Here is a 14,836-nt window from a genome sequence, read left to right as displayed (position 1 = left end):
GGGAGAGAGGCTTTTGTTGGTTGTGGGCACTGAAGAGTTGACCCTGGAGCATCTGCTGGTTTTGGCTGCCCAAAAAGGGACATCTGCCATTAAAGATTTTTGGGGTGTGAGAAATGGCATAAATAAAGGACTTCTGATAGTCAGACCTAAGTCAAGCTACCAGCTTTGTGATTTTTAGCTGTGTGTGTGCTGTGGATTCAGCACGGCAGAGCAGCCCCCATGTTTACACCAGCTTGAGTTCGAGTTCCTCTGCCGTGCGTGTTCTCTCCCCCACCTCTCCAGCTTTTATATAATGTGCCTTTACTCAACCATACGTGTTAATGACAGATGGCAATTACAGCCTGTACTTAGCTGAATCCTCCAGCATTCATGCTCTTTCTGAAATGATTTTATGGTAATTTTGTGAACTATTCAGTCTACCATTGGAATAGTGCGAGTGTTCCTGAGGGAGGAAAGTGTTCCTGTTGTCTTGGTGACATAGGTGTGGGTGGGTGTCAACCAGCCTTCTCATACTGCCCTGAGAAAGGAGGGAAGATGAGCTGGGTTTTTTTTTTTGAGCATTATGAAACTTGAATTCGTGTGATACATTTGCATATTTTTGAGAGTTAGACTTGAAACTGTATTTGGTAAATGCTTACTACCTTTCCATAGTGATAAAGTGTCCTGTTGTGTGTTTATAATCATAATTATCTCCTTGGGTTGAAAATGTCAGGGTTGGACTGGTGCTGCTGGTTTGCCAGTAGTTCTCTCAATGCAATTGTTGCTGGGTTGGTGATCCTCATGTTTATTTGGGTCTGAATTTGTTGTTTGTCAGGAGCTCTCTAGTGATGACAAAGTAAGACTGTATTTATCCCTTCTGCATATGCCTGTGCTTCCTTAGAGCTTTGCTTGTTGTTGACTAACTTGGGCTGAGGCACGGATGATGTGGGGAGGGGAGAAGATGGGAAATGGCTTGCATGGTGAATTCACAGAGAAATTGGGAAATGTTGCTGTGTTTGCTCCTCCCAGGTCTCTATTGATCAATCAGTTCCTGCAACCTCAGATGGCAGCACCTTGCTACCCTCGGGGCAGGTCCCTGACAGGGGCAGCACCCAGGCCCTGGGGAGCACCCAGAATGCTGCAGAGCCAGGATACAGCACAGCTGGTGCTGCAGAGGGCAGGTAGGAGAGGCACAGCAGTGCTGAACTGCAGAGCTGTTCAATTCCAGCCCCTTGCTGCTGTCAGGGAATGGGCACTTAAAGCAGGAGCTGGGAACAGGCTGTGCTGTGCCTGTCAGCACGAGCAGGCACTTGTCACAAGACCTTGCTGCAGCATTTCCACGTGCAGACAGAGTGGTAGTAAAATAAGCCCTGCAACCCAGTTTTCCAGAATTAAGTGAACACAAGGCCTGGTTTTTTTCCACCCACAAGAAGAGCTTCATTCTTCAAAAAATGAAGAAATTCCATTTCTGAAATCTGCTAGTAGGAAACCAGGCTTTGAATTGACATCTTGTCTGTTTTGGCAAGGGGTGGGGGGGCTGCAGGTCTAATTGGATCGAGTAGGTTGAAGAAATCCAAGAGGTTCTAACCTGGAAGGTTGATGAAATCCAAGAGGTTCTTCCTGAGGAGGAAGCAGTGTTGAAAATAAACTTTCTTAGCACCTGTTTCCTGTGGTTGTATATTACAGTAAAAAAATAATTAGCCAACTTCAAAATGTTTGTTCTCAATTGCTGCTGAGTACAGCTGGATGTGACACATTTGCATTGGGTCCATGTAGAAATGTCCTGGTGAGCTCAGGAGGGAAATGCTCATCTGATGCTTTTAGTTGTGCTCGAGATGGAAAAGGAAATAAATGTGGCAAAGTCAATTTTCTTCAATGTATATATTTGAACAAATCTAGCAGCTTCCTTGATTTCTGAATGTGTTTCTTTTTGCTGCCCAGCTCTCAGCAGTGTTCAGCAAGTGCTCTGACTTCCTCCTCCACTTTGGTAGAGATTCTTGAAGCCATGAAACACCCCACGTAAGTTTTTAATATAAATGTGCTTAACATGTGATGAGATGCTTAATAAGAGGACATGAGAAGTGGAGTCAGCCAAAGGAGAGCCCCATGTCAGCTGTTGAAGAGTTTTAAACTTCATTTTGTTATTCAGTTCCAGACTGTCTCCTAAGGAATTTTATAGAAATTGAGATACAAGCAAAGGCTTCAATTATTAGAGTCCCAGAACCTTGTCAAATCAAGAATTCCCAGTAAGTCATTAGAGTGCTGTCAATGGCAGCTCTTCATCTTGTTACCAAAAGCCAATGAGACATCACTCCAGGGGCACTGGCCATTTCCTGTCCTGTATTCTATCCTCTCTCTCCCTTTTTGTCTTTGCCCCAGCAGTGATTTTTGTCTTTGTTGCCTAAAAGAGCTCTCAGCCTGTGTTAACACGTGTGACTTGCTGTGCTTCAGCACAGGGATCCAGCTGCTCTCTGAACAGAAGGGGCTCTCCCCCTACTGCTTCATCAGTGCAGAAGTTGTGCACTGGCTGGTGAATAACGTGGAAGGGGTGCACACCCAGGCCATGGCCATTGACATCATGCAGGTAAGGAAACTATCCAGGAGCATGTGGAGGGCCAGAAATGCCTCACTCTGGGAAGAAAGCAAAGTTTTAGAGCAAAGCATAGCAATAACTTCTGTTACTTATTAAAATCCTCTTATGGATGAGCATTGAAAACAGTGCTCAACAGAATACGAGGTAGTGATGACATTTTTTGGATTTTCTATCACAAAACAGCAACATAATCTTCACTAGTAATACATATTTTTTTCTACTTATATGATGATGGTTCTGTTGGTAACCTCCAATTAGCTGGCACTCACCAAGTGCTCTGCATTTTGTTGGAATCAAGGCACTGGGCTGTGATTTGGTTTTCCTTTCTGATAATTAGTTAATAAAGTTGTAATGAAACCAGCATATGACCTTTCAGCTCTGAAGCAGACACACTTTATGCAGGAACACTGCTTGTATTCATCAAGGGATTTTTCTGTATTGAACTGTGTCAGGGGCAGAAGGTTGGAAATGTTCTGGAGTTCATTCCTCTGCTGAGATCCCATATCAATTAACAGAGAGCTTAGAATGCTTCCAAACTCTTACCTTCTATGAATCCATCTATAAAACCAGAGCAGGGTATGAGAGGAAGACAGACATCTGTAGAAAGGTCAAATGTAATTTCTGAGGGAGAAAAGAAACTGCTACATTTATTGAATATGAAGAGATAACTGTGCTGGTATTCTTGTTAGGCACATGTCTGGACAAAAGATGCCAAGGAAAAGAAAATTACTTCCTAATGTTCTCTAGCAACCTTTTTATGTAATTGGAAGAGTGATTTCTTTATCATGTTTGCTCTGTTCTTTCTTTTTCTTGTTCAGAAAATGTTAGAAGAGCAGCTTATTGTCCATGCATCTGGAGAAGCTTTAAGAACCTTTATTTATGGCTTTTATTTTTACAAGATTGTTGTGGACAAAGAACCAGACCGAGGTCAGCATTGTTATTACAAGACTTTGCTCACTATCCCTTTGCATAATCACTAGGCTCTTCTTGATTCTTAGGGCTGCTGCAGCAGGAATGCATCTTGGGAGCAACCAAAACCACTGATCTCAAGAGTCTATGAAATTTGGCCTTTTTAATTAAGGGGAAAAAAAAAAGAATAGCAGAAAACATAAAGTAATTTTTATCCTGCCTCTTTTTCATCAAGAGCTACTTTTCTGGCTGAGCCTTGTCCTCTTGTGTGGTCGTGTTCACAGGGGTCCCAGGACGAGGAAAGAGATGAGAATCTTGACTCCATGCTTTATTATTTTATGATATATATTATATTAAAAGAAAAGTGTAGTAAATAATATATATATAGTATATTTTATAAATATATATATATAGTATATATTATAGTATATTGAAACTATACTAAAAGAATAGCAGAAAGGTTTTTATCAGAAGGCTAGCAAGCAATAGAAAGGGATGGAATGATAATAAAATCTTGTGACTGACCAGAGAGTCCGAGCCAACTGGACTCTGATTGGCCATTAATTAAAAACAACCACATGAGACCAATCACAGATCCACCTGTTGCATTCCACAGCAGCAGAGAATTATTGTTTGCATTTTGCTTCTGAGGCCTCTCAGCTTCTCAGGAGAAAAAATCCTAGCAAAAGGATTTTTAATAAAATATGTCCATGACACACTTGTTTCTAACCAAACTTCCCTTCCCCTCTTGCAGTGGGGCTGCAACAGCCTGCCATGTGGCACACAGCTGCCATGGATGACTTCTCAGCCTTCCAGAGGAAATGGTTTGAGGTGGCCTTTGTGGCAGAAGAGCTGCTGCACTCGGAGATCCCGGCGTTCCTGCTGCCCTGGCTGCCCAGCCGCCCCGCCTCCTATGCAAGTAGGCACAGTTCCTTTAGCCGCAGTTTCGGAGGACGGAGCCAGGCAGCTGCACTCTTAGGTAGATGCACAGCACAGGTGACAGCTGGGGAAGTTCAAGGGGATAGTTTGAAAGGGGAAGAGCAGCCAGCCAAGGGGATGATCTCACGTGGACCAGCAATCGAGCTGCAAATTTCATGCTGGCCTTCCAGTGTCTTGCACGTGGACTCGCTCTCATATGCTGGAGGTGTGTTTCACTGGCTGGGCAGGAAACTTTTTACTTCTGACTACTGGAATACATTTAAAAGTATTTCTTAAAATATTCCTTCTTCCTGAACCTCTAGAATTTGGGGAGGAAGATACTTTGTCTGCTTGCAAATCCAGAGAGACTGTTCACAACCTGTGAGGAGTATGGAGGGCTAAGTTGTGAGAACAGCAAAGCAACCAAACTGTTCTTAAAGTTACATATCAAATTGCTTCCTAGGGGCAAAAGCCACAGTGAGGTCCAGATGTGTTAGAAGTTTTCTGTGATGTGCTGGAGGCTTTCTAGCTAATCTGAACCAGACTCCTTGCATTAGTGAGTCTGTGCAGCCCAGCTGCACATGGTCCCTGTGTATGGAAGCAGTAGGAAGGCCTTGCTGCTGGGCAAGGTCCCATTAGTATCTAATGTTCTCTAATGTGTGGAGAGTAACCCTGACTGCTCTAACAGCCCATGAAACACACTGGCTGCGTGACTGACCCCATTGCTTTGTCAGCTTCTTGTTCCATTTCCAGGCCAGCCTGAGTCACTTGCTTTTGTTCTCCTTTCCTTGTTTAAAAGAAAAATCATTGCTATGGAACTGCAGCTTCAGGTTTATTTAGATACATCTGTTAAAGGCTAGCAATTAAGGATAAAAAGAAAAAATTTGCTTTTCTCCTGTTGTGTATATTTAACCTTCTGAAGACAAGTGCCTTACTGCAGGTGTAGTATCTCTTAAACCTGAAGTCACAGTAATTCTTGTGTATTTCTGAGAGCCTTGTTTGAAGAGGAACAGCATCAGAAATCCAAAAGCATTAAGGATAGGAAGTCTGAACTAATGGTTAATACCCTGAAGTCAGCATATGCAGGTTATTTTCCCTGTCACATGATAAATCTGTTGCCTTGGCTGGTATCCAACCTCATTAGCTCGGTGGCTGGCTAGAGCTGAAGCCTGAACTGGCTGGCATGAAAGTATTGTGGAGGCTGGAGACACTGGGGCCAGATCCTCTTCATGGTTTGATCTTAGTCACTATTTAGCCTGAGAAAACCAGTTCCCATTCCTCTGTCTGTGCTCTCTTGTGAGCTGAGAAGACTGAGACTCAGCAGGCCTGCCCCCCTGGGGATGAGTACAAGTGTGCCTCAGTGTCCCCCTCACCTTTCATTTAACACCAGCCAGGAACAGAGTGTATTTCTGCAGCATGTGGCTATTACACACCTGAGTAGCTCTCCTTTTCCTTTCAGTTGGGATTATGTCCATTTCACTATTTAACTAATTTGCAGCCCTTGAATGAGTGATAAATGCCTTCAGATTGCTCTTATGCAGTCTGGGTTTTCCAGGAATTATAGTTTCTTGTAGAAAAATTGAGCGTGGAAGTTTTTTTCTTCCAAAGGAACTGCTTTAAATGATGCTTCTGTGCTGTCCCTCTTCTAAACAGTATTCCAAAAAAACTTCAGCAGTTCATCTGAGGTAAAGAGCTTTACTAAACCCAGATGACCTCTGGTCCACGTGACTTCATTTGTTCCTCTCTTGGTCTTGATTAGGTTGTGGTTTTTATTTCTTCCCCTCCCCACCTTCCCTAAATGTCAGGCTGTGACATAAAATTGCATGCAAGCATTGGGAGCTCTGGAACAAGCTCCATGTATCTCTCAAATCTTTATCCCTCCCAATTTCCCAGTCACCTGCCCAGTGACTGTCCCCTTTCCCTTCCCAGTGGAAGTCTGACCTGTGATACAGCTAATCTTGTCCCTTTGATTTGTAGCAGTGCATGCTCTAGCAACTGTAGTCATGTATGTAGTGGAGTCTGTGACTGGAGAATAACCTGCCTGCTCCTCTCCGATTTGCTTAGTAAATCATTAGTAAAATACTCACTAGTAGAAGACAATTGGGAAGCAGGTGAGTCCTCTTAAAGTCTGACCTATGGAAGCCAGAGTATATTCTATTAAAACGAGTTGGTTTTAATCAGAAGCTTCTGAATTCAGACACATGGACATTTCTCATCAGTGTTTAATGTATTTTTGATTAGCTCACCTTGTTGGACTGGTTTCCTCTGGCTTTGCCTGTGAGCTGCAGCTGCAGACAAGGCAGAGAGACAGTCCAGCCCTACCAGGGGGTCTGCACTCTCTGGGAAAAGCAACAGTGTAAGGGAGCAGGGAGCTCATTCTTCACAGTGTGCTAGCTTGGGCACACTGGGCTGTGCTGTTCTCACTGACCTCTTGGCTAATGACCAGCACCTACCTGACTGAGCTGCTTTGGTTTCACAGCTTCCAGGATGTTGTTCCCAACACACTTTGTTACAAATTTGGCACCATGACCTCCTGACCACAAGTATGGTATTCACAATATCCCAAAGGAGCCTGAAAAATAAACTCTCACAGTGTTGGTCTGACAATACCAGATCAGCTGAGAAACTGCAAATGACACATTTCCCAAAGACAAAAATGGGATTTATTTATGAAACAAAACTGCGTGATGCTCTTTCATTTTTGTTGTGTTTTTATTTTTCGTGTTCTACACTGCAGTCGTAGCAATGTAAAGGGTTTCCTTATAACCTTGAAAGTGCCTCCAGGTAACTTGCAGTAGCAGTGAAGGTGGGAACTTTCCATCTACCTTGAGGAAGGATTTCAGGTTGTTTTTTTGTTTTTAAAATAGCATCAAGCCATCAAATTATAAGAATTTAAAAGCTGACCCTATCAAGGGGTGCACATCTACTTCAGGAAGTGATAACACACAGTTATCTCTATTCATGCACGCAGTAATAAAAAAGGCAGAGGTTTTCCCATAGAAACCTTGCAGCCCATTGTTTTATATCGATTTTTAACATTACAGAAATGTTAAATTATGTATTTGTCGAAAGAAAAGGTGATGATGATGGTGTGTTTCATAGCAGGACTTTGGTCTCCAAGTCAGGACATCTGGGTTCTGTTCCCAGCCTTGCAGTCCTGTGTGTGACACCAGCCAGGTCACTTCCACTGCTGTGCTTCTCTCCCTCTGCTGCCTGGTACCTGAGGGTTTCTGTCACCTGAGGGATGCTGGGGTGTGGGGCACAAAGGGAGCTGGATCTTGGGCACTGTCCCAGCCCTTACTGCAAAGCACCAGGAGCTGTTGCAGTGGTCAGAATGCTGCTGCATGTCTTGGCTGACTCTTTGTGCTTTTACAGAAAGTGTTGGATGTGCACTTCATGTCAACAGTGTGGTAATGTGGGATATTGATATGGGATTAAAGAAACAAGAAGTTTAACTTCTAATCTCCTTTAGCTGTGGAAAGTCCTGGAATGCTCCTGCCCCATGTAACAGCACCCTGTTGTGATTTCTGGTGGAGGCATATAGAAATATTTGCAATGTTTTGAGCATGAAGAAGCTGGTGTTGTCTAGCCATGCATAATTATGGCACCAGTTGCCTGTTGATTAACTGCTGGGTTCTTGGTTCTCTCTGCTTACTGCAGCTGAAATGTCTTTTGACTGCTTGGGGAGGTGATTCTGTAGCACATAGCCCTGACAAGAGAAACACTTCAGGATTTTTGTCTTTTGTCATCTGGATGAGCCGCATTCTGGGACTTTTCTGCCAGCCCAAAAACACCTGGGGAGGAATGGGAGGACAGATTAATTTCAAATGACTGATCTCGGTTCTTTTGTTCTCCTTATGCTGTTTGCCACCTTCTCTGTAATGGCCCTTGTGCACTCTGCTGTCCCTTGGCTGCCCAGCTGCCACGGTGCCCGAGCAGCGCACGGTGACGCTGGACGTGGATGTGAACAACCGCACGGACCGGCTGGAGTGGTGCAGCTGCTATTACCACGGCAACTTCTCCCTGAACGCTGCCTTTGAGATCAAGTTACACTGGATGGCAGTGACTGCAGCTGTTCTCTTTGAGATGGTGAGATCCTGCTGCTCTGGACAGCCTGAAGTGCCTGTCTGGCCTCTGCGTCCCTTAGACAAGTGGGGACATTGTGTTAGGAAGTCTCAGGGAGAGAGACAGTGGCTTGATCTGCCTTTATTTCCATAAGTAATTTCCCTGGTGGTTGTTAGTGTTGCTGCATCTGGTCAGCATTTGTCACACCAGCTCTAGTCATTCTGTCTGCCTGAGTGTGTTCTGCTTTCAGTGGGTTTTATGCACAGTATGCAGAGATCAACACAGGTCAAGGTGATAAATTTAAGTCCCCCTTAGGCAAATTTTAAGCCCTGAGCCAAGTCTTTGGAAAAAAAATCTGTTTCACATTACATTCCTTCTATCCCCAAACCTTAAAACTTTAAATCTCAGTGGAATTGCTTTCATAACAGGGCTTTTCCAGGCAATGTGTTTTTCCTGCTCAGGAATGTTTTAGGTTTTTTTTAACGTGCTGAAAACATTTTGAAATGAAAACATGTCACTTTTTAATTTTGAGATAAAATTTTTAGATTTCATTTTTAGATTTCCCCCCCCCCAATGTAGCTTCTGTAAAACTCAAACTGTTTAACACCAGGTTTTACCCCACCCAGCCAGACAGCACTAGGTAGTCTGATTTGCTTTTATTTAAAATCAATTGCACTGTTCCAGTAAAGCAGAAGTGTTTAGCCACTGGTGATAAGTAGGCTGAATCAGTTCCTGAAAAATGTCCTATTTTAAAGTGCTTTCTGATTGATGAGCACTTCAGAAAAAGGAAAGCCTGATGTCTTGTGCTCGTACTGCTTTGCTTGCAAGGACGTTGGTGTGCCTGCCATGCCGAGCAGGCTGAGCCCAGGGAGAATTGAGCATGTCTGATCTATTCTTGGGGAATGAGTTGCTCTTATGCACATAAGTGCCCTTCGTCAGCTGGCATGTGTGCAGTGATTCATTGTGTGAATTTCTGCTCAGGTTCAGGGCTGGCACAGGAAGGCCACCTCCTGTGGGTTCCTGCTGGTCCCAGTGCTGGAAGGCCCCTTTGCCTTGCCCAGTTACCTGTATGGGGACCCACTCCGAGCCCAGCTCTTCATCCCACTCAACGTGAGCTGCTTGCTGAAGGAGGGCAGTGAGCATTTGTTTGATGGTAAGAAATGCACTTTCTTGTACCCCTCTGGGTACTTTGTGCAAACAGGTCGCTGTTGGTGCAGAGCTGACATAAAGCAGCTCCTTTACCAGCCAGCCTTAGGTGGCTGAAGGAGATGTTTTTGCAGGTCAGCAGCCCCTCAGGAAGGAGGTGCTGAAGGAAGCTGTGCTGGCAGGCTGATTGTGGGCAGAGGAAGCACCAACACACAGGAAGGGTGGTCTCCCCAGTGATGCTTGCCCTGTGCCCTTTCATACCCATATCCAGTAGCTGTTGTGTTCGACAGACTCATGTGTCTGTTTTGCTGGTAGACCCACAGCTGCTCTGCATTTGCATCTTGCATTTGTTTATTCTCCTCCTCCTAAGGATTGGGCTTTCACCACTGCCATCCTTCTTTTGTTGTTGCTATGGTTACTTTAATGGTTACAGTGTTTGCACATGAGATTAAGCAGAGAACTGCAATCTCCTTTTCTGCAATGTGACCTCGCCCTTTCCAGTGAGCCTGTTGTGGTAAACCTCAGGTGGAACCACAAGATCAGAGACCTGTCCCCATGCAGAGAAGGGCACAATTGCATCATGAGAGGGACAATTAGCAAAAGGCTCTGTTTTAACAAAGTAAATGAGATATTTTCATTAACCCTTGACTCAGTGTCCAGGTGTAACTGTACAACAAATGAGACAAATCCATATGCTGTGAGGTCAGCATAGCCTAGCTGACTGAATTAAATATTTTCAGAGCACTCTTGTGATACACAGCAGCCCACTCTTCTTCCTTGCCCCCTCCCACACCCCGCTTTATGTTCCTCTCCTTCATCTCAAGAGACACAAATATTAAATTCAGATATGAGTCTGCTGCTGGAGTGCACAAGACACATCTCTGAGACAGCTGACAAAAAAGTGTGACTGAAAGAGATGGCTAGGGGGAAAAAAGGAGTGCACTGAGGTCTCCTGAGGAAAACTGAAGTCTTTAAAAGGAAGGAAATAAAGTAGCTTTCCTAGATAATTGTTACTTTTCTGTTTGTTTCAGGCTTTGAACCAGAAACATACTGGGACAGAATGCATCTTCTCCAGGAAGCAATAGCACACAGGTGTGTCTGCAGTGGAGTGGGTGACCAAACAGTTCCTGTCTCCCTGGACAGTGTGGGATGAAAGCCTGTGCTGAACAGTCACTCCTGAGTCACTTGGGTTCTGTGCTGTCTGCCTCTCTCAAGTCTGCTTACAGACAGACTCAAATACAGCCTCCAAGCCCCAGGTGGTTCTGTGGGTGCCAGGGGCAGCTTGTGCTGTTTCAGCCTGTCACTCCTTAGGAACCATGCTCTCCTCCTAGGGAGAGCCTTGCCTTTGCAAAGTGCCTGTTGTTTCAAGTTAGAAGCAGAAAGACTGTGATAGATTCTTCCTGAGAAGGAGCAGTTATTTCCTTCTTGTGTATTTAGAACAGTCTTGAGCTGGATGACACCTGATGATTGACAATAGGCAGAAGACTGGGGTGGGAGCTGTGCAGAGGAGGTTGGGCCAAGTTTAAGAAGGAATTGTTGGAAGCTTTGGATACTATCTAGCCTTATCCCTTAGTGTGATTGACCTGCCAGTTTCTTTCCTGGTGTACATGCTGAGGTGTTTTTCATGACAGAGCAGGCTGCCTTTTGTAATGGACTTTAGCTTGGAAATCAGCTTTCATTATTTAGAAAGCAGGAGAGGAACAGGTATCTATGAACAGCAGAGGACTGCCAGGTAAGCTGCTTGAAGTTCTGCATGGAACATTGCACATAATGAAAATAATAATGCTGCAGCTTGAAACATGCCCAGGGAATTTCTGTCTTGACTATTGCTCTTTCCTCTCTCATGTGCAGCTGCCCCATTTTGTCAGAGACTGCATGGAGCTGCTGCTCTTTTTCCAGCTCGAGTCAGGACAGGCCTGAGCAGTGTGGGGGGGACAGGCCTGAGCAGTGTGGGGTGACAGGCCTGAGCAGTGTGGGGTGACAGGCTTTCACACTGTCTCTGGCAGGGCCAGAGAATATTTGGAGAGGCTCAGCTCTCATCATCCCTTTTCCTTTTGCCTTCAGGCTGTGAGAAAGGGATAGTGGAAGGATTTACTCTGGTGCCCCTGCCTTTGGCTGAGGAATTCTACCTGAAGTGGCTCTCTTTAATTCCCATTGTCTCTATTTCTTCAGATTTGGATTTGTACAAGATAAATATTCAGCCTCTGCATTCAACTTCCCAGCAGAAAACAAGCCCCAGTATATCCATGTCACAGGTGAGCAATATTTGGGAGGCTCTGTGGCAAGGAGGAGGTTATTACAAACAAGAGAACCATTTTACATGTGGTTTGTGTTTTGTCAGTGATGTTTGTGCTGTTCTGTCCCTAACCAGATGACAAGTAGGTGTGTCAGAAAACACAAACCAGAAAACTGGAGGGGGCAGTATGAAAAGCACGAAGTGTTGCTGCTAATAAATGGTGTTGGTTTGAAATCCTGCTTTACAGCGGCTCTGAAACTTTTCTTTCCAGAAGATGAGGAAATTTTAAAAAATAAGGCAAAGTTTATTCCAAGGTCAATGTAAATAAATGTGTACCCAGAAGCAAGAAAGAGGGAAAGGTGTTGGGACAGGTCAGTGCTCTGTTCTTGTGCTTAAGGTCTGTTGTAGCTCCATCTCTACCCATAGACACTGTGTGGGAGATAGAGCAAGCTTTTAGGGTCTGCTTGCTGAGATGTGAAAACAATGACAGGAAGGCAGTGTTTGGAAAATTGCAGAAGAGACTGGAAACTGATGGGAAGTTAGCAAGATGGATCAGAGCCTACATCTTTGCTTCATTCTGTGCTTGTAAGAGAAAGGCAGACAAAGTACACTCCCTCCTGGTGTTCTAACATACAGGAAGAAGTAGCACCTAAGAACCAATGGGAAAAGTGTATCCCATTTTCTCTTGTTAAAATAAAACTCGGGCCAGTTTCATTTTGGAATTTAACCATCAGCTACCAGTAGCAGGGCCTTAGGTCTGCCTTGGACTGAAGTGCTGCTTGTCTCCTGCAGGGACAGTGTTTTTGCAGCTGCCATATTCCAAGAGGAAGTTTTCCAGCGGGCAGCAGCGGCGCCGGCGCAACTCCACCAGCTCCAGCAGCCAGAGCCTGTTCTGTGAGGAGCGCATTGGCTACAACTGGGCCTACAACACCATGCTGACCAAAACCTGGCGCTCCAGCGCCACCGGCGACGAGAAGTTCGCGGACCGGCTGCTGAAAGACTTCACAGACTTCTGCTGGAACAAAGACAGCCGGCTCGTCATGTTCTGGACTGACTGTCTGGACAAGATGCATGCTAGTGCCCCCTGAATGGGGTTCTATCTCTTAGGGAGACAGCTAGAACCTTTACCTTGTGGCAAGGAAGTAGAAGTGAAGAGTCTCTCTGTTGGATTCATATTGAGGCTCCAAGAGGACCTGAGCAATATTGCTGTTGATATTCAACAGAATTTGATTAAGTGCTTGGAAAAAAAGAATTTGAGCTCTTGGCTTGCCAGTATCTATCACCTGACCTCAGCTTGGTTTCAAGTAGCTGCAGTCCTTGGTTGCCAAAACTTCAGTTAGAGCAGAGGTAAAGAAAGGAGAGTGCAAATGGTTTTCAAGGGCAGTTGGATTCAGCACAGTGTGATGGTATCAGCTTCCAGTCCCTGGAAATGATCGGTGCCAGTTGGCATCTGATGTGCCTGGCAGCAGCCTGTCCCTTCCCCTTCCAAGGTGTACCTGATTGTGTGAATATGTAAGATAAGATGTGAGAGATGCTTGTTAAATTTTCATACATGTAAATAAGTAAAATGCAGAAAATGAAGTGACCTGATGTTTTGTTGTAACTCCACAGACAGCAATAAAAAATTGGTGAGTAAAAGAAAACAATTGTCAAAAGAAAATACTGCTTTCTGTGTTCAGCTCAAAATTCTGTACTGGGGCTTTGTCTTGTAATCATGCAGGATTTTCTGTCTTCGTGGCTGGACAGTGTCACAGAGCAAGAGCCAGTTCCTGTCTTTCGAGGCCAGCACCAAAGTCTAAGGAGAAATCAAGGGCCACTGAGCACAAGTTGCTGCCGAGGGTTTTGGGCAGGTTTTTACCATGTCCTCATGTCGCGAGAGGAAGCTGCCTGCACTCTAGCACGGAGCCTATGTCTTTGCAGGGCGTTGGCACGAGCTGGTTATTGGAGTGCAGGCGTAGGATGGGTCACAGCCCTGCCGTGCCTGGGGGCTGTTGGCTCCTGGGGAAACTGGAGTGAGGGGAGGACTGACACCTTCACAGTGGTGTTCAGATCTGATTCAGGGCAAACCCTAGCTGCTTCAGTTTTTTATCCCCTAAACTGAGTCAGGATGATTCATCTCTTTTTAGACGGCACCCACCTCTAGAAGGTGGGTTTGAGCTGCGTGCCTCTTCATTCAGTCGCTCTAAGTGTGTCACAATTATCAGTGCTTGTCTGATCCCCATTAACGACTCAAAAATACTCTCTACTATGGAAAGAACTTGCTGTCATCTATTCTGTACCGTTATACATCTATTGTGCCCCGCGGCGGTCCCATGCGCGCGGCGGCCTTGGGGGTGGAGTGCAGGGGCAGCCTCGAAGCCCCGCCTGGGCGTTGTCTGGGAACCCGCCGGCGGCTCCGCACCTGAGCCCGTGGTGACCCCGGGAAGCACTTGGACCCCGAGCGAGGCTACGGTAAGGACAGGGATGGGGAGCGGGGTGGCTGCAGGGGGGAAGGAGAAGGGGCTGCCGCGTGCTGCTCCTGCGCTTACAGCCCCTCGGCTATTGCCCAGCTTCTCCCCGTCTGGCCCAAGGGCTGGGAATCGCGCTGCGTCCTTTTCCCAGGAAAACGGGTGAGAGCCAGCCCCGACGAGGGTTTTACGTCTTGCATTAACTGCCGTCTGTCCGGGCCCGTCACGTGCAATTTTGGAGAAATTTCCCCGAATTAATTTCACCTGGACTTTTTTTTCCTAAGTTTTAACCTGTAAGAAGTGCGTGTAAACCCCAGAGTTAGTCTCCGAGTTTTGGGGAAAGTTTAATGAGTCTTTCTGAGCTCCATTTTCTCAGCTGCAAACCTGGTGTATCTTTACCTTTTCAGGGCTGCTTTAGGCCTAGTTTTATTTTGAGGTCCTTTGACTGCTTTTAACCGAACAGTGAATTTATTTCCTTAAAAAAAAAAAAGAAGAAGAAGAAAAGCATACCATAGAAGCTAAAAATAGGAGATAAAGAGTTTT

The 14,836-nt window shown here is 45.3% G+C and overlaps 1 protein-coding gene across 11 annotated transcripts in view; it reads left to right on the top strand.

Annotated features, from left to right (window-relative positions):
* DEPDC5 (DEP domain containing 5, GATOR1 subcomplex subunit) overlaps window positions 1-13,493 on the top strand; it is a 40,732-nt gene extending 27,239 nt beyond the window's left edge. For 9 of the 11 annotated variants that reach the window (XM_018916440.3, XM_018916446.3, XM_009092262.4 and 6 more), the window contains 10 exons: window positions 1,009-1,160; window positions 1,921-1,998; window positions 2,431-2,563; window positions 3,391-3,499; window positions 4,236-4,460; window positions 8,319-8,488; window positions 9,446-9,617; window positions 10,642-10,702; window positions 11,783-11,865; window positions 12,639-13,493. In XM_018916440.3, the coding sequence (XP_018771985.1) occupies window positions 1,009-1,160; window positions 1,921-1,998; window positions 2,431-2,563; window positions 3,391-3,499; window positions 4,236-4,460; window positions 8,319-8,488; window positions 9,446-9,617; window positions 10,642-10,702; window positions 11,783-11,865; window positions 12,639-12,934 (1,479 nt within the window). In that variant the 3' untranslated portion in view covers window positions 12,935-13,493. Of the gene's footprint in view, window positions 1-1,008; window positions 1,161-1,920; window positions 1,999-2,430; window positions 2,564-3,390; window positions 3,500-4,235; window positions 4,461-8,318; window positions 8,489-9,445; window positions 9,618-10,641; window positions 10,703-11,674; window positions 11,866-12,638 lie in introns of all 11 variants that reach the window. The other 2 variants (XR_007778900.1, XM_018916443.3) reach the window with 2 other exon arrangements.
* The last annotated feature ends 1,343 nt before the right edge of the window (window positions 13,494-14,836 follow it).

The sequence above is a fragment of the Serinus canaria genome, chromosome 15, assembly GCF_022539315.1.
Source record: "Serinus canaria isolate serCan28SL12 chromosome 15, serCan2020, whole genome shotgun sequence".
NCBI lineage: Eukaryota > Metazoa > Chordata > Aves > Passeriformes > Fringillidae > Serinus > Serinus canaria.
This window is presented reverse-complemented; position numbering and strand designations above follow the sequence as displayed.